A 23,461-nucleotide genomic window follows, 5' to 3' on the forward strand; every position below is an offset into this window, starting at 1 on the left:
GGGAGTGACCAGGATGGATAGAATCAGGAATGAGTACATCAGAGGCCAGACTGAGATGGTTTGTCCAGAGGAGAGATAGTGAGTATATTGGCAGAAGGATGCTGAGTTTCCAAATGCCAGGCAGAAGGTCTAGGGACCAAAGAGGAGGTTTATGGATGTTTGTGTTTGAGATTCAGAGAGGGTTCGGGATAGGTGGCCGTCCACCAATGTGCATCAAAAATTTTAAATAAGGTGCATGTCGTGTCGGTTCCCGACCGAAATGCATTTTTTGAGGCCGATGCCGAAAAAATACCAATTTCCGATTAAGCTGCAGATTATTTTAAATAAAAAATATATATATGGTAATGCATAATATTAGCCCCCCTCTGCAATTTCTTTATAATGGGTGTCACTTGCGCGCAAACTATCGCTATTAAGATTCTCTGCTTTGAATGACAAGTCCATAGTATGACCTTATCAAAGCATTTCATGAAGTATACAAGGTCATTGTATAGATTTACGTGTCAATAATAAAAACATTCTTACTTGTTTACAACTGCTGTAAAGCATTGACCTTATCTTTTATATAATTTTATCTTGTGTTATTTTCACAAGTCTTGAGACGTACGGGGCAAACCTGGGACCTCGGGGATTATATTTCGTGCCATGTCATGTGGAAATGTATGCTAAGACAACAGCAAAAATCCTTGGATGTTTGCATCCTTGAAATGTGAGAAAATAAAGTAATTGAATCCTTGAAATAATTTTAAATATAACTTGAAAGGACAATGACAAATTAAAACAATAAGAAAGTGAAATAAACTAAAAATAATGGCAACTGAAAAAAACAGAACAAATTGTGTTCCTGTGGGTTTTGGCCTCGTGGATTCATGGCGTACGCACTTAAAGTGAGTACAGAAGAATGTTGCGATTGGATTCTAGTTGGCCAATTATAGTCGGCGACTGTGCTGTTTTTGGACCAGTCTGGGCCAAAAGCGCACAAACAGCCGCGGCCGTGTGTTGCACTCCAAAGTTTGAACTGCAAGCAGCAAGCGGATCCTAGTCTAACGTCCTGCTGCTGGTGTGCATCCCTCATGTCACCTGCGCCAGGTGTCGTCTTCCTCTGCGTGTGCGCAGACGCCCCTCGAGAACGCGCTGCCGACGGCGGAAGCGGCTGGAGGTCCCAACACGCTCGACGCCGGGACGGACGGCGACGTGCGCCAACAGCTGGCCTGCCAGGTAGGTCACGCTCAAAACAGCAGTCACGTAACAACTGACCTTACCGTGGCACGCCCCCGTCCCCGCCCACTAAATGCGACGAGCAGCGCCCTCGGACATTTAGCGGTCAAGATGAGCAAAAAGTGCATCCACAGTAATGGTAAAGTTGTCACTCTGACCGACAACAAAATTGAGAACATGACCCTAGTGCAGATGTAGTCGTTTATGATCATTTTGGAGCGATTCAACTGCTCGTGTGTTCTTTCACAAAGTTTGATCCAGCGCACGCGTGTTTCGTAGTTGTTTGAGGGTTTAGAGAAGGGAATAAACCGGACACCTCCTTCCCGTCCATTGGGATAACGGCTATCACGCTTACACAAGCCGCAACTACAGCATTTAAACATTTCTATCGGTTTTTGGATTCAAATCCATCCATCCATCTAATTGACTATATGCCACGGAGGAGGCGGGACTTCCGACTTCCGGTTTGCGACGTGTGGGCCGCGTCCCAGTACTTGCGCTTCCGCCTTTGTGCCCCTCGGTTGCGCGTTCCCGTCGACGGGTGCGAGGCTGCGAGTGTGTCGTGTCCGTCTCAGTGTCCGAAGCATCTCAGATAGCCGAGACGCCCTCCCGCCGATGATCGGGAGCGCGCGGTTTGGGGGCGCAGGAGTGGAGGTGCGAGTGTTGGAATGTGGCCAGAAGTGGCCGGAAACTGCGCTGATGCCGGCGGCAGTCCGTGGCATCTACCCCATAATTGGGCGTAATTGTAAAGTGCCCTATTGGGTAAATATTTGCCACTTGACGGTATGCAAAGTGATTCCTCCTGAAGTACATAATCAACTTTTCTCTGCCAGTAAACTAGAAACGGCTGTTTACAAGTCCTGGTGATTATTTGGACATTTTAGTCATTTAGTGCATGCTTGTTGAAAGCTTGAATTTGGGGCAAAAAGTGTGTGTGTGGGTGTGTGTGTGTGTGGCGCCATCTTCAGGTTAAACACTGGGATGACGCAACGCATCGTTCTGTACATGAACTGTTTTTCTTTGCTAATTAAGTTTTGAAGATTGAGAGAAGTCAAAATCGAAATCACAATAAAATTTTGATTAATCGTCCAGCCCTATGTTGACTCTAATGGATTGATGATCAAAAGGAAACAGGTAGCGTGAACTTACAAGCACCAGGGGGCGCTGCCCCATGTCCTTTTTCACCCTTGTTCAAATATTAAAGAAAAGCATATTTCCGACGTGCCCGATCATAGATAACGCACGTCATATTTAATTGGCCCTCAACCTGAGATCAAAGCCACCAGGGGGTGCCGTTGCTTTCATATCTGCTTAATCGACTGCAATTATGCTCTCGATTTTTATTTCATCGCTGATTTTATCTCAAATTTGAATGTTTTTAATTTCAGCTAAGTTTATTTACAATATCTATCAATCAAAGTTGCAAATAAAAATCCTTCAAATCCAAACATAACCAGAGGCAAATCCAGGTCCAGAAACTAAAAACCCTGCCGCAGTTTGGCCTTAGCCCCTGATGCTCGCTAGCTCCCTAGCAGATAAACAAGCACCAATAGAGCTAGCCAGCTAGCACCTGTGGCTAAATACCACAGTTTGGCTTTAGCCCCTGATGCTACCTAACCTAGCTAGCTTGCTAGCTTCCTAGCAGGAAAATGAGCATCAATAGAGTTTGACTTTAGCCCCTGATGTAGCAAGATAAATGAGCACCAATGGAGCTAGCTAGCTAGCACCTGGGGCTAAAGCCAAACGGTGGCAGGGTCTACTTTCTGGACCTGGATTGAAGTGCTTGGATCGCCCCCAGGTGGTCTCAGAGTCGTCTGATGACCGATTAATTGCCAACTATTTGTTAAATAAATAACAGAAAAAAGGCATGAAAACAAGTGCCAGCTTCAAAATTGGCGATAGGACAATGCAAATCACAGTCCAGGTCAAGCGCCACAAGAGAAGAAAGTTGTGATTGTGATGACCACATACAGGACCAGGACCAGGACCAGGACCAGGACCAGGACCAGGACCAGGACCAGGACCAGGAGGGACGAAGGGGCGGCCAGGACGCGCTGAAGCACTGCGAGCGTCTGGCGCACAGCCTGAGCGATCTGGCGGCGGCGGGTCGAGAACGTTTAGAGCGCCCGCCGCGGCTGAACTCCAGGACCGACCTCTGTCGGCAACTCCACGCTCACACGGTCAGTTGGGTGCGCGCTTTGCTCGTCTTCTGGCTTCCTAGACAGACACATTAGTTTCATGTTGTTGACCTTTATGTACGTTAGTATTTACTTTGTATTATGTATTATTAGACTATCTATCTATCATTCATCCATCTATCCAATTGTACGTAGAGGAATACATTTATGTTTTGTCCTAGCGCGGTTGCCGTAGGTTAGCGCCTCCGATGGCGCAGGGGTCACAGATAGCGCCTTGACAGTGCCGAACCAATCAGGCCAAGGAAGCGGCGCCGCTTACGAGTCAACGTTTCAAGTTGTGGTTACGTGCGTGCTTGCTCAGGCCCGAGCGGACACATCTGCGCTATTGCCAGGTCAAGCTTGAGAGTGTGTGTCAGGTTCAGTCAACCTACAACAGTTCATCAACAACAGACAAGGAAGGAAGACAAGAGACTTCCATTCTTTTTTTGCTCACGAGGAGAACGGACAGAGATGTGCACAGATTACAATCTCCGCTCGGAAGCACACACCGCTGAGCCCTCTCTTTTTATTGGGCAGTCCCTAGTTACATAGCCTAATGCTGCTCTAAAGGGGTTGGGGAAGCAGCAGCAACATGACAACCATCCCGGATAGGAGTCATTGCGCCGACAATAATGCAAACGTTTTTCTACAGCGCAGAAAGTTTCAGTCAATGTTTAGCTGCAAAATGTTCCAGTCGCTATCTTGTGATAAGGTCGCAGTTCCTGTGTTGCAAATGCAGCTTCAGCTGTCTTCACAGACGACCCCATCTCACATGGTCCAAACATAGGTCACACTGCTGAATAAATGCAATACTTTAAGAGTAAATATGGGATAACTTATGTACATTTATTCTAACAGCAACGTATAATGGCCCTCCCGTAGCTTCACTTCTCCCGACAGCGAGTAAGCCACATTGCTGGTCTACTGGTATCTCAGCCCCTGTTGTGAAGGTTTTGCTGATTGCATTGCCATGGCAACCGACAGCCGGCCAAATGCGATTGGCAATTCACATTCAGCCAAGAACAACAAAGCTGCGTGCAGAGCCATTGAATTCTCTCTCCAGAAGTTCTTCCACTTCCTGCACCAACATCTGCACATCCTGCACTTCCTGAGCCAGAGAGTTCCCCAGAGCGCCCTCCACAGTCGGCTGGACGTCCTGCAGGAGCAGGCGCTCTCTCTGCAGGAGCAGGCACTGCGCCGAGGCGTCCGCATGGAACAAGTCTTGCAGGTTTGCCTCACGGTGCGCGCGGTCCAAACCCGGCTTCATTATCTGCCGTCACTTGCACCGCTCGCTGTCTTGCCAGAGGTGGAGCGAGTGGGAGGAAGATGCCGGCCGCTGCCAGGCGCTGCTGACCGGCGTGGAGACTTCGCTGCCCACGCAGGTGATTTCCTTTCCTCTCGCAATCGGCGACTCTACGCTGACGTTTGTTTGACAGGCGGAAGCCATTTCAATCGACGGGCTTTCACTTACGGGCTTGGGCCGGATGGAAGGAGACTCTTCTTATTGTCAACTGTCCTATTTTTGTGTCTTATGTGGGCTGTCCACTTTTGGCACATAACTCATTCACTGGCAGCCATTTGGACTGAAGCAACTCCCTTCGCTCCCGGCTGCTTTACTGGATTTGGACTGATTTTGCAAGGCCCACAGAATATAGTGTTCTATTGCTATAAAAACAAGGAACCTACCAAAAGAAAGATTAGAGTCTCTTCTTTCATCAGGTATATTTCTATCGGTTTCTGTTTTGCAGCAATTAGCATTCGAGTATAGCTAAATTTCATCATCATTCACAAATCTGTTAAAAACACTGGGGGAAAGAGATTGTTGCAACATGGCCCTGGTTGATCTCTTATACTCTGCTTCCACCTGCTTGTCGTTTTTTGTAATAATTACCATTGCTTTAAGCCACCTCTTCGGGTCAGAAACTGCAGCAAAGCCTTCTGGATGCTCTAGCCCTAAAAAAACAAACATATAAAAAATGCATAAATACGTTTTGGGGAGTGAATGACAAAGTATTTAAAAAATATTAAAAAGTAATAAAGTATTAAAGTAAGTAAATTAAAGTACAAAGTAAAGTATAAATTAATAAAGTATAAAATATAATAATAATAATAATATTAATTATTTATTTATTTGTTTTATTATTATTATTATATACATTATTATTATTACATTTTATTTTTATTTTTTTAGCTTGTCGTTTTATTTATTTATTTATTTATTATAATAATATTAATAAAGTATAACGTAAAGTAGTAAAATATTAAAATTAAAAAAATGACAAAGTATTAAAAAAGGTATTTCTACGTCTTTGGGTTTAAATGAGTTAAAGACAAAAAAAGGAAAAGGGGATGATGCTAGCATGCTAACCTGTTTTGGTCCATTGCGCTCTGACTTGACACCCGCCCGCCCGTCGTTGCAGGACGCGTCTGGCCTTCTGGATGCAAACGCGGCACAGCTGGGCGGGATGCTGGAGGCGGGACTTTGGCTGCAGGGGGCCGGCTGCATCCAAGTGGGCGTGGCCTGCAGGGACCTGGAGAGTCGCTGGAGAAACGTGAAGAAAAAGTACCAGCGACGAAACACAGATGCGGACAGGAGGAGAAAACTCGCCGACAGGTGACAAGCAAGCTGCCATCCCTTTTCCATTGCTCACATATTCCAAAATGTTTGCTTTTCCTCTCAAATGGACGGAAGGAAGCAAAGTCCAGAAGGTTCCAGTTGCAGATGGGGGCGGGGCCAGAAATGTTTCAGTAGGGTGTACACATGGACGTGCCCATCTGCATGCTTCTCATCTTCCTACCCATCTCTTCTGTTTCCAAATACAAAACCAAGATCACAGGAGGAAATGACGAGCGCTGGCAAGTGTCAAGCAGGAGACTCCACCCACAAATGTCATGCAGGAGACCCCGCCCACCGACTGGCGCCAACAGGAGGAAAAGCAAACGAGGATTGCCACAATTGTCAAGTGTTGCCATTTTGTGTCCATCAACAGTTTTGCATGCGACTCTGCTGCGCTCACGCAGTGGATGGGCGGGGCTAGACAGCTGATTGGCAGCTGGAATCTTCTGCTGGTCGCGGACACCGCCCACGCTATGGACGGCGAGCGCAGGCGGGAAGAATTCCGCCGCTTTGTGGTGAGTCCCGAGACGGTCGCATTGCCAAACAAGGTCAGTCTTTGCATATGTTGGGGGGGGGGGGGGTTTGGCTTCTTCGGCCTGCTGCACACAAAGACAACGCGTCTCATTGGTTAACAAAGGCAGGACTCGTCAATATCTTCCTGCTTGGAACTAATTTGGAATGTCCACACAGCATGCGTACGCGGAAATGATGATGGCTCTGCTTTTGAAGAAAAAAAAAGTCTGACACTCACACATATTTTACCCAACAGGCCTCAAGTTTAACTCATTTGCTCCCAAAAACTTAGAAATACATTCTATTTTAAATATTACCATGCTCCCCAAAACTTATTTATACGTTTTTTATGGGGGGTTTTTCTGCTAAAGCATACAGAAGGCTTTGGTGCAGCCTTTGACCTGAAGAAGTCGCTTAAAGCAATGGTAGTTATTACAAAAACGGCCAGCAGGCGACAGCAGAGTATAAGAGATCAACCATGTTGCAACAATCTCTTTTTTCCAGTGTTTTCACCAGCTTAGTGAATAATGATTTAACTTAGCTATATTTTAATGCTGCAAAACGGGAACAGACAAAAATGTCCCTTTTTCCTGATGAAAGAAGAGACTCTAATCTTTCTTTTGGTAGCTTCCATGTTTTTATAGCAACAGAGCACAATATTCTGTGGGCCTTGCAAAATCAGTCCAAATCCAGTAAAACAGCCGGGGGCGAAGGGGATTGCTTCAGTGAAAATAGACTGCGACTGAATACGTTAAATGGAGAGTTTTGACTATTGAGTTGACTGTTCAAATGTCGTCATGACAACTTTAAATCTCCTTGATGAATAAATCTTCAAATCCCATCACAAAATTGCCATTTTTTGTGAACTTTGAAGATTTAAAAAATCAGGCCTAAGAGCCGAGATACGGAATAAGCGGAAGAAAGTGAACGATGTCCGGATGACTGCAGGAGCAGACTTAACGAGGATGATGTTTGATGAAGCAATTTGTTAAATGCGCAGGCGCTAATCAAGGATCTGGAGGAGCAAAGTGGATTGAACGCCGCCGCCGTCAGCGCCGCCTGCCGGCTGCTCGAGCTGATGGGCTCTGACCGAGACTGTGGAGGAGACCTTGAGGACGCACTGCGCTCGGACGGGGATCCCGATAGCGTGAGTGAACGTGCGGGACGCTTGGAGCGCGACTGGTCGTCTCTGCTGGCCGACATTCGGGCGGTCCAACGCGCTCTGCACGAGGTGAGTGTCTGGCGCCAAAAGTCCTTTTTCCGTCACACGCCTCCTCAACGGTGTTGTCCGGCTAACTCCCGGCCAGTGGTGGATGGAGACGTTGAGCCAGCGGGGAGCACTGCAGGAGCTGCGCGTCTGGCTGGCCGACTTGGAGTCCAGACTGGAGGAGCGACAAAGTCGTGTGGACCAAAAGTCCTGCACCAGCGCCGATCTCCGACTGCTCCTCAAGTGCTACAAGGTTTGTACGAGTGATCGCGCGCTTACCAGTCTATTGTGTGTCACAGTGTGTGTACTGCGCTCTTAGCTAGCAACCAGTACCTCAGTAGTGTAACGTGCCTGGAATAGTCTCCAGCTTCCCCGCGACGGAAATGGGACCCACAGGTGGCAAATCCAGGTCCAGAAAGTAGAAACCCTGCCACAGTTTGGCTTTAGCAGCTCTATTGATGCTCATTTACCTGCTAGGGAGCTAGCTAGCTAGCTAGCATCTGGGGCAAAAGCCAAACTGTGGCATTTAGCCCCAGGTGCTAGCTGGCTAGCTCTATTTGTGCTCGTTTACCTGCTAGGGAGCTAGCCAGCTAGCTAGCATCAGGGGCTAAAGCCAAACTGCGGCAGGGTTTTTACTTTCTGGACCTGGATTTCCAACCTCTGATGGGAGCAAAATCTAGCCATGAAAGTGACTGGCCATGCGACCGCCCTTCTGTCAGGAGTGTCAGGCGGAGATGTCGGCGCACCAGGCCACCCTGGACCACGCCAGCCAACCTTGGCAGACGCACGCTACAGAGGACGCCAACCGGATGGCAGAGGATCAGGGAAGCCTCAAGCGGCTCTGGCTCACGAGGCAAACCACTCTTGACTTTCAGGTAGATGAGACCAGTTTTGCTTTCAAGATGATAAACGTGACTTTGGAACAGGTCGCGTCTACCTTTAGTGATTGTAAGCTTTCGAACAAGCTAACTCTTCTCAGTTGCGCCAAATTGCAAATTGTGACACCGCAACAGGACTAATTAACACATTACCCAGCCCCGCGCCCAGTTTCTCAGCCATTCGGCTCTGTGCGGAAGGTCATGTGACCAAAGCCAGAAATAAGGTTAGCAGACTTCTTGTGTATGATGGGATAAGCAGCATTAAGTGTGTGGCTGCAGTTTTTCAGACAGTTGACGCACATGTCCAGTCAGCCAAACACTTTTTGTAGACGTTCGTTAAAAGCAAGACTGAAGAGGATTTGACGTTCAACAAAAACGAAGCCAAGCTTGAAATACTTCCTGTTTTCACGCTTCTGCCAAATGTCCTTCCTTCTTTCATTTAAATGTCTTTTTATTGGTTTCACAAGTCATACAACAAAACAGACAATCAAAAGACATTGTAGACCTTTATTTACAATTTCTACAGTTTTACAGCTTTGGCGTCATTCACCTGAACCAGAAACAAAAAAATTCCCGTAAAAAAAGTCATGTTGACATTTTGGCGTCAGATTGGTGAGTTGGAGGAGGACTTGAGGGTCAGGACGGAGCAAGAAGTCCACCTTGAGCGCATCAACACCTGGATGGCGGACCAGAAACGGAAACTGGACTCGGCCCGGACCCCTCGAAACCTGACCAACCTTCAGCACGACCCCCAGGTCACTCACCTGCATCTTTTCTTTGCGCCTTCCAAAAGTTTGTTCCAATGTTTTGACGTCCATCAGGATCTGGAGGAGCAAATCCAGATGAGGCAAGTTGCCCTGCAGGAGCTAGCAGACCAGCATGGCCAGCGAGGAGGAGGCGGAGCCTTTGCGTGTCTCATTGACCAATCTAGAGCGGCATGCGTGGAGCTAGCTCAGCTGGTGAGAGATGCTAGGCTACTGCTGTCTTGTGAATTTGCTCATCTCAGCGTTAGCGACGTGATGATGATTCTTTGAGTTTTTTCCCAGCTGTTGAGCCACCATTTAAAAAAATATATAAATCTAAAATATTCCCACAATTATCCAAACGCCACATGCTAAATTTTCACAACATTGTTTGTCAAAACATATTAGTGCTGTCACTAACGACTTTTTAAAATAAAAAATCGATTAATCGACTAACCTCCCCAGCCCCCCCCCAATATAAAGAAATATTTTTTTTCAACAACAATAAAAACATTTAAAAAAAAAAGGCTCCACTAAGGTCAAACGTGAGTTGAATTTAGTGGATATAAATACTCATTGTTCCTTATCTTCTGCTGCACACATTATGCACGTATTACAAAAACACCAACAAAGTTAGTCTATGCTAAACAATTAATAATTGCGATTAGCATTAGCATGCCGGTTGGAGTCTGTCAGCAATAAGTGTCCGTGCAGAAACACAAAATAGTGGTTCCGGCAACTTCCAGGTCTGCAAATATGTTTTTAAAAATGATTCAAATAGCTTCGACACATGCATTTTTGCGTGATAAAAGTGCCGCGAGTAGTGCGCTAATTAGCGTTAGCGAGTCAGACTGGAGTAGATCATGACGATTCTTTGCACATCTATAAGCAGAAATCATTGTCATTCGAATCATTTTGAATCAAAAATCGATTCTGAATCCAATCGCAGACCCAAAAATCGGAAAGCCAAAGATTTCCACCCCTAATTTGTACGATTTTGCTGGACTTCCCAAACGAGCGTGTGTTTGCGCAAGACAAGCCGCGAGGCTAACGCTCCGCTGTGACGGCGACGGCGAGCAGAAGCAGGCGGTGGGGCGTGACCTGGCGGTGACGAGGCAGCTGCGGCTCAGCCTGGACGAGCAATTGGAGCAGATGACGTGGAGGCGGGCGTGGGCGTGTCAGATGTGGGATCTTGTCCGAGGTCCCGCCCTCTCGCTGCGGGCCCACAAAGACCTCCAACGGCAGCTGCAGGTAAACGCGGCCCCGCCCCCTCCGCCATCCGCCGCCGCCGCTCACCGCCTGACAGCCGCTCCTTTCCCAAAAGAGTCTTTGCGAGGACACCAAGTCTTGCGAGTCCGATTGGGAGGGACTCCGCCAGACCTTGGTCGCTCTCCAGCAACGGCTACACCCGGATGCAACCGACGTGCTGGCTCGGCGCGTCCATGCGCAAGATGACAGGTGACACGCACGCACACACGCACACGGGTTAGAATAGTTGGCAAATTATAGTTGTTTTCTTTAAAAACTAGACTAAGTGCAATTTCTGCAGAAATTGCATGGAAATGCTGAATGCTGATAGCTGAATGCTTATGAAGCAAATTGAAAGATAAATTATGTGAAAATACAAAGTATTAATTGTAGGAACGGAAGTTGGCCGTAACTCGAGGACTCCATGTATTTATTTATCTTGTTAAAAATATATATTTTTAAAATACTACATAAATATTATGTCGTAAAAAATGCCAAGTTGCCAACTTCCAAAGTGCATTTGAACCCGGTTGCACTGTCTAGTTTTTGTCTGTTAGCTAGCGTCGCATTTCTGGCTGACTTTATGACAAAAGCGACGTGACAAAGTCAGGACGGCGGCTTTTCAAAACAATAAAAAATCATTGGCTGCTGCCGGACGAGCTCACTTCCAAGGGAGCAAATGTCTTCTTTTTTTTGCCTGGCAAATGTCCTTTCCTTTCCTATCCTGCCCGAGCAGTTGGCGGCGCACGTGCTCACGTTTGGACCAGGCCCTCCAGAGGAGCCTCGTCCTCCAGACGTGGTGGGAGGGTCACGCCTTCAACGCAGCCCTCTTGTGGGAGCGCGTGACGGAGCTGAAGGAGGAGGTTGCGTCTGTCGTCGGCGGAGACGCACACCTGGACGGCGTCAACAAGGACTTGCGCAAACTCCAAGTCCAGACAAACAACAGCAGCAAATGTTCTTTTGGAAGCAAGCGGTGCAAAACCTTCACGCGGTTCTCTTCTTGTCCAGACTCTGCAGGAGAGAGCGGACGCTTTGCAGGGCGACCTGCAGGGGGCGCTGGAGGCCTCCAAGGACCCGGTTGGCCGCCTAGATCCCTCGGTGGCCGCTCTGGTCCAATCGGAGAGCAGGCTGCTGTCCCGTGCCGTCCTGCGGCTCGGACGCACGCTGGCTGCCAAACGGCGAGGGCTGCAGGTGGCCTCATCCGTCCGTCCACCGGTGGAAAAATGTGTGCATGAATATGTGCCGACGCTGCAGGCCAGGCCGGCCAATTTGGTGGTGGGTGGGGGGGAACCTCTTTTCATCTCATCCTTGATAGTCGGAAAGCCAACAGAATGCATCCGGCAAGTGACACCAAACACGGAAGGGTGTTTGGCTGCCATTTTTCTAGCCAAATCATTTGCTTTTGGCATCTTTTAATGAAGAGCGCAACCCGACTGCGGTCCCATCCCAAATCCATAAACCAAGAAATGCATCATATGGGGCAGCGCCACTCTGAATTTGGGCTGCAGTCTCAACACAGCCCACTAGATAGCAATTTCTGGCGGGATTGCACATGAAGGCGGAAATGCAGACGAATGATTTGTGATGAGCGGATCCCAAACAAAAATTTCAAAAATGCATTCAATGGGAATGAGCTGCGCACGTTGAAGTTTGACTGAGACCATTCGTGTGGAAATTCAAGTTGAAATATTCTTCATTCCCTACTTTCAAAACAAACACAGTTGAAGGAACGAAGGAAGGAACGGACACGAACGTGCCGGTGTTGTTTTGACTATTTTTGACTCTGGAAGTGCATTTGCAAATCTTAACCAGTTGAGGTTTAAGAATTAACGGCACGCGTGTGTGTGTATCAGAGGTGCCAAATCTAGGTCCAGAAAGCAGGGGTGTGGACTCGGGTCCAAGTCACATGACCCAAATTCACGACAAAATGTTAAAAGACTTACAACTGGACTTGACAATGACTTGTGACTACTATTATCAAGTATATTAAATAGCTCATTTTGGATGCCAAGGAACCGTAAGTGAATTACGCCGTCAGTGCACGATACGGTACAAGTCTCCAGTGTTCGTGGCTAGTAGCTAACTGTTAGCGTTAGCATCGGGTGACTGGCGACCACTGATCTGCTGGCTACCGATAGTAGTTTGACAGCTGTTGCTTGGCTCGCTTGCTTTTTTACTTACTCCCACCTCTGCCAGAAAGTAAAAATCCTGCCACAGTTTAGCTTTAGCCTCAGGTGCTAGTTAGCTAGCTGCCATGGTTTACCTGTTGAAGGAGGAAGCTAGCTTGCTAGCTAGCTAGCACCCATTGAGCTAATTGACCTGCTCGTTTACCTGCTAGCTAGCACTAGGGGCTAAAGCCAAACTGGGGCAGGGTTTTTACTTTCTGGACCTGGATTTGCCACCTCTCGTGTATGTGCAATTGTGCACGCAGGTCGGTCAGTGTGCCAGCAGGCCAAGTGACAGACGGAGCCACAAATTAGCGTGCGCCAATGTGGTCCTATCTAATCAGGTTTGTTGGCGTTCAGGAGGAGCTTGCGACGCTGCAGGAAGTGAGCAACCTCCTGGAAGCTTTGGAGTCCGCCCTGGAGCGCTGGACGGAGCGTCTGGACGCCGATCAGCAGGTCAGGCCAGGCCTTCACTGCAACCTCTCTCAGTTTGTGATATTTTCCAGGGGTTTTGCCCTTCAGATGCAGCCTCTGTCGGGTTAAAGGTTAACTTTACTTGGCTGTGCCATTGAGGCACTTTGGTGGCAGTTGACTCGCATTTCACATGAGTTTCGATGTGACATTCTGAACACGGCCACGTCCCACTCACAAGAGGGTGTGCACAATTGCGCAACCACGTGACTTGCATTGATTTCTCTTCCCCTCTCAAAAATGTCATCCGCGTTGTCCAAGTTGATGTTAATGATGACAATTTTTTGGGTTGATTTTGTGATGTGTCGTCAGCACGCCGACCTGCTGGACGGCGACCTGCTGGACGCCGCCAGCGCCGCCGCCGCCGACCTGGATGTCCTCAACGAGCTGAGTCGCGGCGTCACGCTGAACGATAACGATGCGCGACGCCTGCGGCGCCTCAACCGAGCATGGGCCGACGCCTCCGCCCGAACGCAGGAAGCTTGCAGGTGGGTTGGCGCAACAGAGCCCCCCAGTGGCTGGCAGGAGCATAGACTCACTGGGCCTCGTTCCCTAAGTGTGCGGACTGCGGATGTGCCAGAATTTGAATTTGTGCGTGTTGCGCAAACTAATCCTCAGACCGCACATCCTCACAAATGAGCAGCAAACATCAAGCATTCAAGACCATTTATACAATCAAGAGTCGGCCGCCATCTCTTCAAGCTGGGCGAGAGCCTCCACACCTTCCCGTTACAAAAATAAAGTCCTTGACTAGACTGAACCTTAAACGCTGGCATTCCGCCAGGCAAACGCAAACGTCCACGGTGGTGACCATGCGGCGAGCGAGTGACTTTGCCATGTTTGTTGTTGTTTTCGGGTTTGCCACGCGGCGGCCACCAGCGAGCTGCAGGCGGAGGCGTTGCGCCATCAGAGTTTCCAGCAAAAGTGCGAGAGCTGGATGTCCTTCCTGCAGAGGATGGAGGAGCATCTGGCCGTGGACCTGGCAGGATCCTACCTCGGGCTCCGGCAGCAGCTCCGCGCTCACAAGGTAAGCGTGGCCGTCTCTGTCACGTGCTTGCAAAAATGGCTGACCGGCCGATTAACCTGGTGCTGGTGTTGTCAGCGTTTCCGGGTGGAGGAGTCCTCAGGGCACCAGATCCTTCATTCCCTCATCGCCGACGTGATCCACCTGCTGCACGGAGGAGACATGGACCACAGGTGATAAACGGACACTAATTGAGAAATTCCACGGCAAAGCGGGTTTCCTAAAATGAATTTTATATTCAGTAGGCAATTGAATTTCAGTGTCCTCAAAACCCAGCATTTCCCCCCATAGCAGAATGGTTTGAGCCAACTTGGCATATGCCACCGAGAATCACCTGTCAATCACTTGAAAACTTTCTTGAAAATTCAGTTCATTATATTTTGGAGAGCAGTGCTTTACTATGATTCTAAAAGATGACACTTAAAGTTGATAATAATCTGTATGTGCACAAATCTTTATTTATAATTATATTATTTATGTATTCTTTTGTTTTTGTTATATTTTTTAATTTCCAAATAATTCAAGGGACCACATAAATACAAATAGAGTTCATCAGAAATGCTTTGCGCTTTTTAGGGGGTACTTAACTGAAAAAAGTTTGAGAACATGCAAATTGGCTGCAAATGCTAACATCTTCAATGACTTGTTCTTACATTTTTTTTAACTCTTTATAGCTGACAGAAAATGATGCACTTGAACACAAATAGTCATTTACGTGCTCCACCGAGTATGATGTGTTGCTCAGAGGTGGCAAATCCAGGTCCAGAAAGTCAAAACCCTGCCACAGTTTGGCTTTAGCGCCTGATGCTAGCTAGTTAGCCAGCTCCTTAGCAGGTAAATGTGTACCATGGGAGCTACCTAGGGCGATAGCTAGGAAGCTAGCTAGCTGGGGCTAAAGCCAAACTGTGGCAGGATTTTTACTTTCTGGACTTGGATATGCCACTTCTGGTGTTGCTCTTCAGGAGTGTCATTGAAAAGTGACATCAACGCGAGTCAGACGTAATATATCTTCACCACTAGAGGGTGCTAAAAGTCAACATAAATCACACAAAATGATGGCATTCTGCCTATATCCTCAAAAGTAACTTTCCAACTTGGAAACGAATGAATTGAGGAAGACTTTTGGATTTGAACGTGCTACGCCTCTTCTCTCACACGGGAATGCAAGACAGATAAATTGCTGAAGACAAAACGGAGAGGTGGTGGTGACAGTTGCTGGCCTCCGCCGTCTTCCCCTCAGGAGAGACTTGATCCTGAAGTTGACGCAGTTGCGCGAGCAGTGGTGCGGCGCAGCGCGGCGGGCCGAGCAGCGGCGCTGCTTGGTGGAGGACCAGCTCCGGCTTTGGCAGCGGTACCGCCGCGGCCTCGGGGAGCTTCAGCGCTTCCTGGCCGACGTGCAGGACCTCCTGCCGGGATCCGGGCCCCTTCCCGGCGGCCTGGGCGCCGCGCGGCGATCTCTGCGGCAGTTGCAGGTGCGCGTGCCGTTTGTCTACTTGCAAGCTTTCACGTGTATTTGTTTTATTTTTTATAAAAGAGGTTGGGCATAGTGATGATGCCCTTGCATGTGAGCAAGGAGAGCCTTCAAACCAGCTAACAAAAACTGGTGGTGTTTTTTTTTAAATGATAATAATAATAATATATACTGAAAGAGAGTCCAGAGGTGGCAAATCAAGGTCCAGAAAGTAAAAACCCTGCCACAGTTTTGCTTTAGCCCCAGGTTCTAGCTAGCTAGCTCCTTAGCAGGTAAATGAGCACCATGGGAGCTAGCTAACTAGAACCTGGGGCTAAAGCAAAACTGTGGCAGGGTTTTTACTTTCTGGATCTGGATTTGGCACCTCTGGTTAAGATGATCCGACATGAAAAAGGCTGCCGGTACAAACGTTTTGTCCAACATCTTTGGAGTTTGATGCGCTTGCTTCGCGCTTGTGCTCCTCCCCATCGAATGGCCCCAGTCAGCAACTTGAGTTGCGCGCTCACTGGCGTCCCAAAAAATGGGCGGGCGCCGCTAGCTTGCTCACAAGCCAAGGTTGGACTCGCTGTTTATTGTCCGGCGGAAGCCCTCGTGATGATGCCCGCCTTTGACGAGCTCCACGGCTTCTGCGCACGTACCACCGGCAGGACGCCCGGCTGCTTTTCCAGCGCCGGCAGGGCACCTTCGCCAGCACGCTGGAACTGGGCGGCCGGCTGTTCTCCGCGGCCCGGCGCCAAGAGCAGGACGTGCTCCGGGCCCAGCTGGGGGAGCTGCAGGACGAGTGGGACCGCCTCCACGGCCTTCTGGCCCGCCGGCTGGACCTGGCCCAGGCCGTTGTGCAGGTACTCAGTCGCATCAAAGGCTTTTTTGACTTTGCATCCCTGAATTGGCAAATGCGACATTCTTTCAGGCAGCTTGTTGAACTGAGACGCAAAAAATTATCAGCTGATGATGATTCGGGAACATCCAAAATCGCGAGCATTGTTTTCCAAAGTAAAAGCAGATGTTTGCAAATGTTTTATTTTGGAAAACAAAAGATCATCACTGAGAATCCAGAAAAATCGAAATCGAATCAAACTGAACTCTTGTGAATCAAAATGGAATTGATTGAGGAAATGTGAATCGATACCCAGCCCTACTTGTGAGTGTGTTGAAGACAAAGCAATGTTGCGGAAATATTTGAGTTTGAAGCAAGCCGGGTGGGGCTCCTTTTGAAAATTGTTGCCAAGATTTGCTTTTGAAAGGTTTGCTGCGAGTCAGTGTCGGCGTATGGACGCTTGTGGACTTGCTTTCCCCTGACAGGAAATGGATTAGAACTCAAATGTGACCTTGTCATCGTCCCTTTTGTCAAGTTTTTGTCGAGTTGCTCAGCAACGCCAGTCGCTGCTTGCTGAGGTAGAAAAGTATGCAGGCCTTTAAAGAGAAGCCATTTTTGTTTGTAGAATTGGGAGCGCTGCGAGGCCGAATTGGAGGACAAGATGCTGCAGCTGAAGGACATGAAGACCAGACTGGACCGGCCCATGGCCGAGTGCCAGACAACCAGCCTTGAGGTAACGAGAACGCACGCACGCGCGTGCACACGCATCGCTGGCAAAAAATATCGTCTATACATATAGAGCCAGCTTGCTCCCTAGCAGGTAAACGTGCACCCACCATGGCAGCTAGCTAGGGAGCTAGCTAGCTAACACCTGAAAGTAAAAACCCTGCCACAGTTTGGCTTTCGCACCTGAGGCTAAAGCCAAACTGTGGCAGGGTGTTTTACTTTGTGGACTTGGATTTGCCACCTCTGGCAACTCCTTGTGACATCAGATGGTCTTGGTCCACAAAGAAGTCCTCTTCACACCGGAGGCCCAGCGTTTTACTTTGGGTTCCACAACAGAAATCCTAATCCTGATTTTGTTGATTGAGACCAGTCTGTTGTACTCCTCACACCACTCCTGACCCGTCAAAGGCTTTATCCTGCCGCCGCCCCCGCCCCCCACAATCCCTTTTAAGGCGGGCCGTCCCAGAGCAGCGGAGAGGCACAAAGTGGTGACTTTGACCTCAGCATGTCCTAACGGCGGACCTTGGTATGCAGGAGGAGGAAGAGGAGTGGCCTGAGGATGGTCTGGACGACTGGGCCGACAGCCTGAGCCAGTTGAGCGCCATGAAGACGGACCTGAGCCAGTATACCATGGCCGACGACGTCCTGCTTGTCCACGAGCACGTCCAACACCTTCGCTGCCACTGGGAGGAGCTGTGCCTCAAGGTCAGAATGGCGCAAACACAAAACGTTTCAATCTGGATTTTGCCTCAACAATTTTTTGCTGGCTCTGCATCCGCTAGTTGAAGTGCGAGACGCTTGTAGGACTGCACGTTCTTGTCTCTCACTTCTGATCGGCCTCCCGACCTCCCTCCCTCGAACATCTCCCCCAAAATAGCGTCTGTCTGTCTGTCTGTCTGTCCTTCTTCACCTCTCTGCCTAACCTCATCGATGGAGGCAGGTGGCCCTCCCACGCTGATTGTCGGGTCAGCTTAATGTCGAGCTGTCAAAATGAATCTATTAATGGACAAATAATCCATTATCCAATTAATTAACAACTATTTTAATAACTTTGTTTAAGTCCTCTGATGTCATCAGTAATTGTTGACTGATTTCTGTCGTCCTTTATGAGCAAAGTTAGGTTATCTTCTGTATTTGATCAAATAAGACATTTGCAAGCAATCAGTTTTTACTTTGGAAAACAATAGCCAAATTGGTGACATAGCACAACATCAACCCACATTTTCTTTTTAATCACTATACGAATGCAAAGTACGAAAAAACACCAATGACTGTTTAACAGTATTCAGGGGGGAAAATGTCAAATGAATCCGATTAGTCGATGAATCAGTTGAATAACCAATAGATGAATCGATTGTAAATTTTTTTTATATATCCATATATCCATATATATATATATATCCATATATATATATATATCCATATATATCTATATCTATATATATATATCTATATCTATGTATATATTTATATATATATATATATATATATATTTATTTATTTATATCCATATATATATCCATATATATATATCACGGTGGCTGACTGGTTAGCACGTCCGCCTCCCAGTGCAAAGGTTGTGAGATCAAGTCCGGGCTTCGGCCTTCCTGGGTGGAGTTTGCATGTTCTCCCCGTGCTTGCGTGGGTTTTCTCCGGGTACTCTCCTCCCACTTTCCAAAAACATGCATGGCAGGTGAATTGGACACTCCAAATTGTCCATAGGTGTGATTGTGAGTATGGTTGTTCGTCTCTGTGTGCCCTGCGATTGGCTGGCAACCAGTTCAGGGTGTACCCCGCCTACTGCCCGAAGTCAGCTGGGATAGGCTCCAGCAACCCCCGCGACCCTTGTGAGGACAAGCGGTACAGAAAATGGATGGATGGATGGATGGATGTATATATATATATATATATATATATATATATATATATATATATATATAGCCATACATATATATATATATATATATATATCCATATATATATATATATATATATATATATATATATGGATATATATATATATATATATATATGGATATATATATATATGGATATATGGATATATATATATATATATATCTATATATCTATATATATATATATCCATATATATATATATCTATATATATATATATATATATATACATATATATATATATCCATATATCCATATATATGTATGTATATCCATCACCGCTCAAAGGAATGATGACGACAGTTGCTGGCTTTCCTGCCGAGGAAGAATTAGTTGAGTGGTGTGAGAGCCTTTAAGACTTTAATGACTTTAGCGCTTCTCGGCATCTGTCAGTCCACTTTAAAGTTCTGCAAGTGGGGGGGGGGGGGACAGAAGGTGGTAGCAGAGAGGGTGGGGGTGTTTTCTGTCTCCCTGTGTGCCCTGTGATTGGCTGTTGTTGACCCCGCCTTTCTTTCGCCCCAAGTCAACGCTTGATCCCATCGGCAAAAGCGCAGCCAGGGAGCGCTGTGGCGCTTCCAGCCTAGCGTCTCGTCCAAAGACGGGTTAACGTGCTAGCTAGCTTCATAAAGCGCTTGTTGTGCGTCAGTCATTTTGTGTGTACGTTCAGGTGTCCCTGCGCAAGCAAGAAATCGGCGACCGGCTCGACGCGTGGGTGATGTTCAAGGAGAAAAACGCCGAGCTGTGTGATTGGCTGGCGCACATGGAGAACAAGATGGCCGACGCGTCCCATCTCAACATGGAGGAGATGGTGGAGAAGCTCAAGAAGGTGAACGCGCTGGCCGCCATGTCGCTCTCAAGCACTTCTGCACATTGGCTTGAAAAACAAAATGAAGGAACATCCCACCCACCATGTCGTCATTTGCTGACAAGTTGCACTCAAATCAAGGAAAAAATGGACCAATCAAATCCCCACTGATATTGAAATACCAGACAAACCACATGATGGGAGATTGATTGCATTTTCGTGATCATGCGAAACTTGACAAACCATGGAATGCATAACATGTTCATTTTAAGTCCAAAATTCCACCATTTTTGTCTTGAATTGCATGTCAAGGCTCAAAGTGTATTTTTAACATCATCACATTTTAAATGGAGGTCAGCCTTGACCGTTGATTTATTTGGTGTTAAACCAACAAAGTAAGCTCCGCCCACTTGATTAGTACTGCTCTGCCGTAGAAAAAGTTCAATGTCAGTCCCATTGAAAATGAATGGGGAAAAGTTGATCTTTAACCTTAAATTGTGCCAATACTGTAAGTAACGTGGAATCCGACGGAATCCTAATAAAGACTCCGAATAACATTTGTCCAGCATTGCCACAAAAATGGCTTTGTCAACATGGCTAAAGGCTCAGCCCGCTGGATGCTAACGCTTTGTGTGCTGCGGGCCAACCAGGACTGTATGGAGGAGATGAACTTGTTCAGTGAGAACAAACGACACCTGAAGCAGCTGGCAGAGCAGATGGACGCCAGCAAGAAAAGCAAAGAGAGCGTCAACGACGCCGTCAACCGCGTGGACCAGAGATGGCAGCACCTGTTCCAACACATCCAGGCCAGGTAGGCGCCGCTCGGCTTTCGCGCGCCACCGCGCAAAACGGACGAGAAGAGATGCATTGGGACCGAAACCGCCGGCACCGTCTACGTTTATTGAGTAACCTGAAGTGATGAATTTGTTTTCTTTTTCAGGGTCGCTAAGCTGAAGGAGACGCTGGCGGCCGTCCAGCAGCTGGACGAGCACATGAACCAGCTGCGCGCCTGGCTGGCCGGCGCCGAGGCCCAACTGGCCCAGCCGCTCGTCTACCACGTTTGCCACGCCGACGACATCCAGCGCAAGCTCCAGCGGCAGCAGGTGGGTCGGAAGCGCTCATTCCGTTTGGTTGTTCGTTCATAATAACTCGTGGTGGCCAAAATTCTCACTAAAAATTAGACTAAGTGCAATTTCTGCAGAAATTGCGTGGGAAAGCTTGCTGATGAGCTGATCATTCGATTCAGCTGCGCTGAAGGAGGGAGACATGGAAAGCAGGCTGGATAGGGGCTCTCAATGCCCAAACTTGGCCACCCCTGCCTCATGTCATAAGGACGCTCTCTAATTTCAAATAGCTTCTGAGTAGATTGTTGTATACTTCATACATTATTTGTGCTATTTCAAACTCAACTAAGTTATCAAATGTAATTGTATTTAATTTCATAAATAGTGAATGTGTTGCTTTTGCGTTATTTGATCATTCTTTTGGCTCGTTTTTGCAGTTTGAAAACCGGGTTGGTATTTGTTTTATGTGTTTCTCCAATGAGTCAGGAAGGGTAATAATAATAATTTCTTATTCAGGACATCCTTTGTTTTAGAGAGTATCCCGATAATTTTTGACATATTTATGTGTTACATCATTTATCATCAATAACTACTCCAAGAAATGTATTTTCATACACTCTTTCTATTTCAATTGAGTTTACCATAATTTTGACTTGATTAGTGATTTTGTCTAGTACCAAAAACTAGAAACTTGGTTTTGTTGAAGTTGAATGATAATGAATTTAAATCAAACCAGTTTTTTAAGTGTTCAATTCATTCTCCACGGTAATCAGAAGTTTCTCTCCTAAACAGTAGAGAGTTGTCATCAGCAAATAAAACACTTTTGAATATTTTTGAGACACAACCGATATCATTGATATACAATATCAATAGTTTCCGGCTTAGCACAGACCCTTGTGGAACTCCATGAGTGATCTTGAAGTGTTTTGATTGTATATTGTTTAACTGCAAGTACTGATATCTATTGTCCAAATAACTTTTCATCCATTTATATGCTAAGCCTCTTATGCCCTATCTCTCTAATTTATTCATTAATGTATAATGATCTATGGTATCAAATCCTTTTTTATTTTTTTTAAGATCTATAACATTCCCAACAGTAAATATTTTATCTATGTTAGTAGATATTGCTTCTACGAGTTCCATAACTGCCATTGAGGTGGTCCGTCTAAACCCATATTAATTTTCACTTAAAAGCTTATGTTTCTAAAAAAAAAATTGTCCCGTCTGTATGAAAAAAAAAAGATATAATTTTTTATAACTGTGGCAGCAGTAATATTGGTCTATCATTTGTGAATAATTGTCTTTCTCCAGGAATAACTATTGCTATTTTCATTTTTGATGGAAATGTACCGGCTTTAAACGACAGAGTACATACTTTTTACTAATGTCATATCAATGTTGAAGCAATCGTTGCTGCTCTAAAGGGGAGGGGCACACAGCAGCAACATTAAAACCATCCCGCATTTGAATCATTGTGCAAATAATATTACAATTACATGTTTTTTTTCGGCACTGAAAGTTTCCACAGTCAAAGTTAAACAGTTCAACCGCAAAATGTTATCTTATTCCACAAACGTTAAGTACACATTTTGAGAGAACTGTTGGTAACCGGCTGAGAGCGAAAGCAAAAATGAGACGTTGTGCTTCTCCAGCTTTATTCAGAAACAAAAAGGCTTGGACAAAAAAAGATTGCAAATAATCTGACCATAGGGGCATGTGCAAGCAAGGTGTGCTAATGAGGCTAACGGCGTTGGCCCCGCAGGAGGCGCAGTGCGACATCGACGATCACGCGGCCACGGTGGCGTCGGTCCTGAGCTTGTGCGACGAGCTTGTGCGTGACGTGGACGCCTGCGGCAGCGAGTCGGAGCGCGACGCCATCCTGCAGACCGCCCACAGTCTGGACCGACGCTGGAAGAACATCTGCGCTGCTTCCCAGGACAGGAGGATGAGGTAGCAGGAAGTGTTCGTGCATTTAATAAAAGCGCTTCGTTACAGAAATGACATAGGCAATGCAGCCACCCCGACTGGACAAACACAACAGACTACAGCAACACTGAGACACACCTGCGGAAGGGAAGACGCACACATGTGGACGTGGTTAGACATAACTAGAAAAGGGACGCAACCAGGAACACCAACCCCAGACAAAAACAAGCTCAGCCATAACAAACAAAAAGCTAACCCAAACATGACATTCGAGGCGATGAACTTGAGTGAGGCGGCTGGTTTGCTCAACCCTGCAAGCAGCCCATCATATTGTGCCCTGCGTAGAAAGAAAGCAAAAGAAAAGGGGATTACGGTGACAGCCAGTATTAGCGCAACCTTTTCAAAACCAGTCGAAACCGGCACTTGGCCCACGTCTGTTGGGAATGACATCTGGGTTTTTAGGAAAGCGATGG

At 47.0% G+C, this 23,461-nt stretch overlaps 1 protein-coding gene across 1 annotated transcript in view; it reads left to right on the forward strand.

Annotated features, from left to right (window-relative positions):
• The window catches only part of syne2b (spectrin repeat containing, nuclear envelope 2b), a 91,413-nt gene that overhangs the window by 56,486 nt on the left and 11,466 nt on the right, over positions 1 to 23,461 (forward strand). Inside the window, exons 77-102 of the mRNA XM_086095147.1 lie at positions 1,090 to 1,218; positions 3,192 to 3,398; positions 4,459 to 4,623; positions 4,700 to 4,777; positions 5,816 to 6,009; positions 6,386 to 6,527; positions 7,526 to 7,756; positions 7,833 to 7,985; positions 8,452 to 8,607; positions 9,219 to 9,569; positions 10,434 to 10,604; positions 10,678 to 10,811; positions 11,338 to 11,530; positions 11,610 to 11,792; positions 13,127 to 13,222; positions 13,550 to 13,725; positions 14,117 to 14,264; positions 14,340 to 14,434; positions 15,502 to 15,733; positions 16,380 to 16,574; positions 17,175 to 17,282; positions 17,810 to 17,980; positions 19,858 to 20,016; positions 20,646 to 20,806; positions 20,936 to 21,098; positions 22,825 to 23,012. Of these exons, the coding sequence (XP_085951273.1) occupies positions 1,090 to 1,218; positions 3,192 to 3,398; positions 4,459 to 4,623; positions 4,700 to 4,777; positions 5,816 to 6,009; positions 6,386 to 6,527; positions 7,526 to 7,756; positions 7,833 to 7,985; positions 8,452 to 8,607; positions 9,219 to 9,569; positions 10,434 to 10,604; positions 10,678 to 10,811; positions 11,338 to 11,530; positions 11,610 to 11,792; positions 13,127 to 13,222; positions 13,550 to 13,725; positions 14,117 to 14,264; positions 14,340 to 14,434; positions 15,502 to 15,733; positions 16,380 to 16,574; positions 17,175 to 17,282; positions 17,810 to 17,980; positions 19,858 to 20,016; positions 20,646 to 20,806; positions 20,936 to 21,098; positions 22,825 to 23,012 (4,379 nt within the window). The remainder of the gene's footprint in view (positions 1 to 1,089; positions 1,219 to 3,191; positions 3,399 to 4,458; positions 4,624 to 4,699; positions 4,778 to 5,815; positions 6,010 to 6,385; positions 6,528 to 7,525; positions 7,757 to 7,832; positions 7,986 to 8,451; positions 8,608 to 9,218; positions 9,570 to 10,433; positions 10,605 to 10,677; positions 10,812 to 11,337; positions 11,531 to 11,609; positions 11,793 to 13,126; positions 13,223 to 13,549; positions 13,726 to 14,116; positions 14,265 to 14,339; positions 14,435 to 15,501; positions 15,734 to 16,379; positions 16,575 to 17,174; positions 17,283 to 17,809; positions 17,981 to 19,857; positions 20,017 to 20,645; positions 20,807 to 20,935; positions 21,099 to 22,824; positions 23,013 to 23,461) is intronic.

The sequence above is a fragment of the Leptonotus elevatus genome, chromosome 14 (genome assembly GCF_054856555.1).
Source record: "Leptonotus elevatus isolate MCC_2025b chromosome 14, RoL_Lele_1.0, whole genome shotgun sequence".
NCBI classification, from domain to species: Eukaryota; Metazoa; Chordata; class Actinopteri; order Syngnathiformes; family Syngnathidae; genus Leptonotus; species Leptonotus elevatus.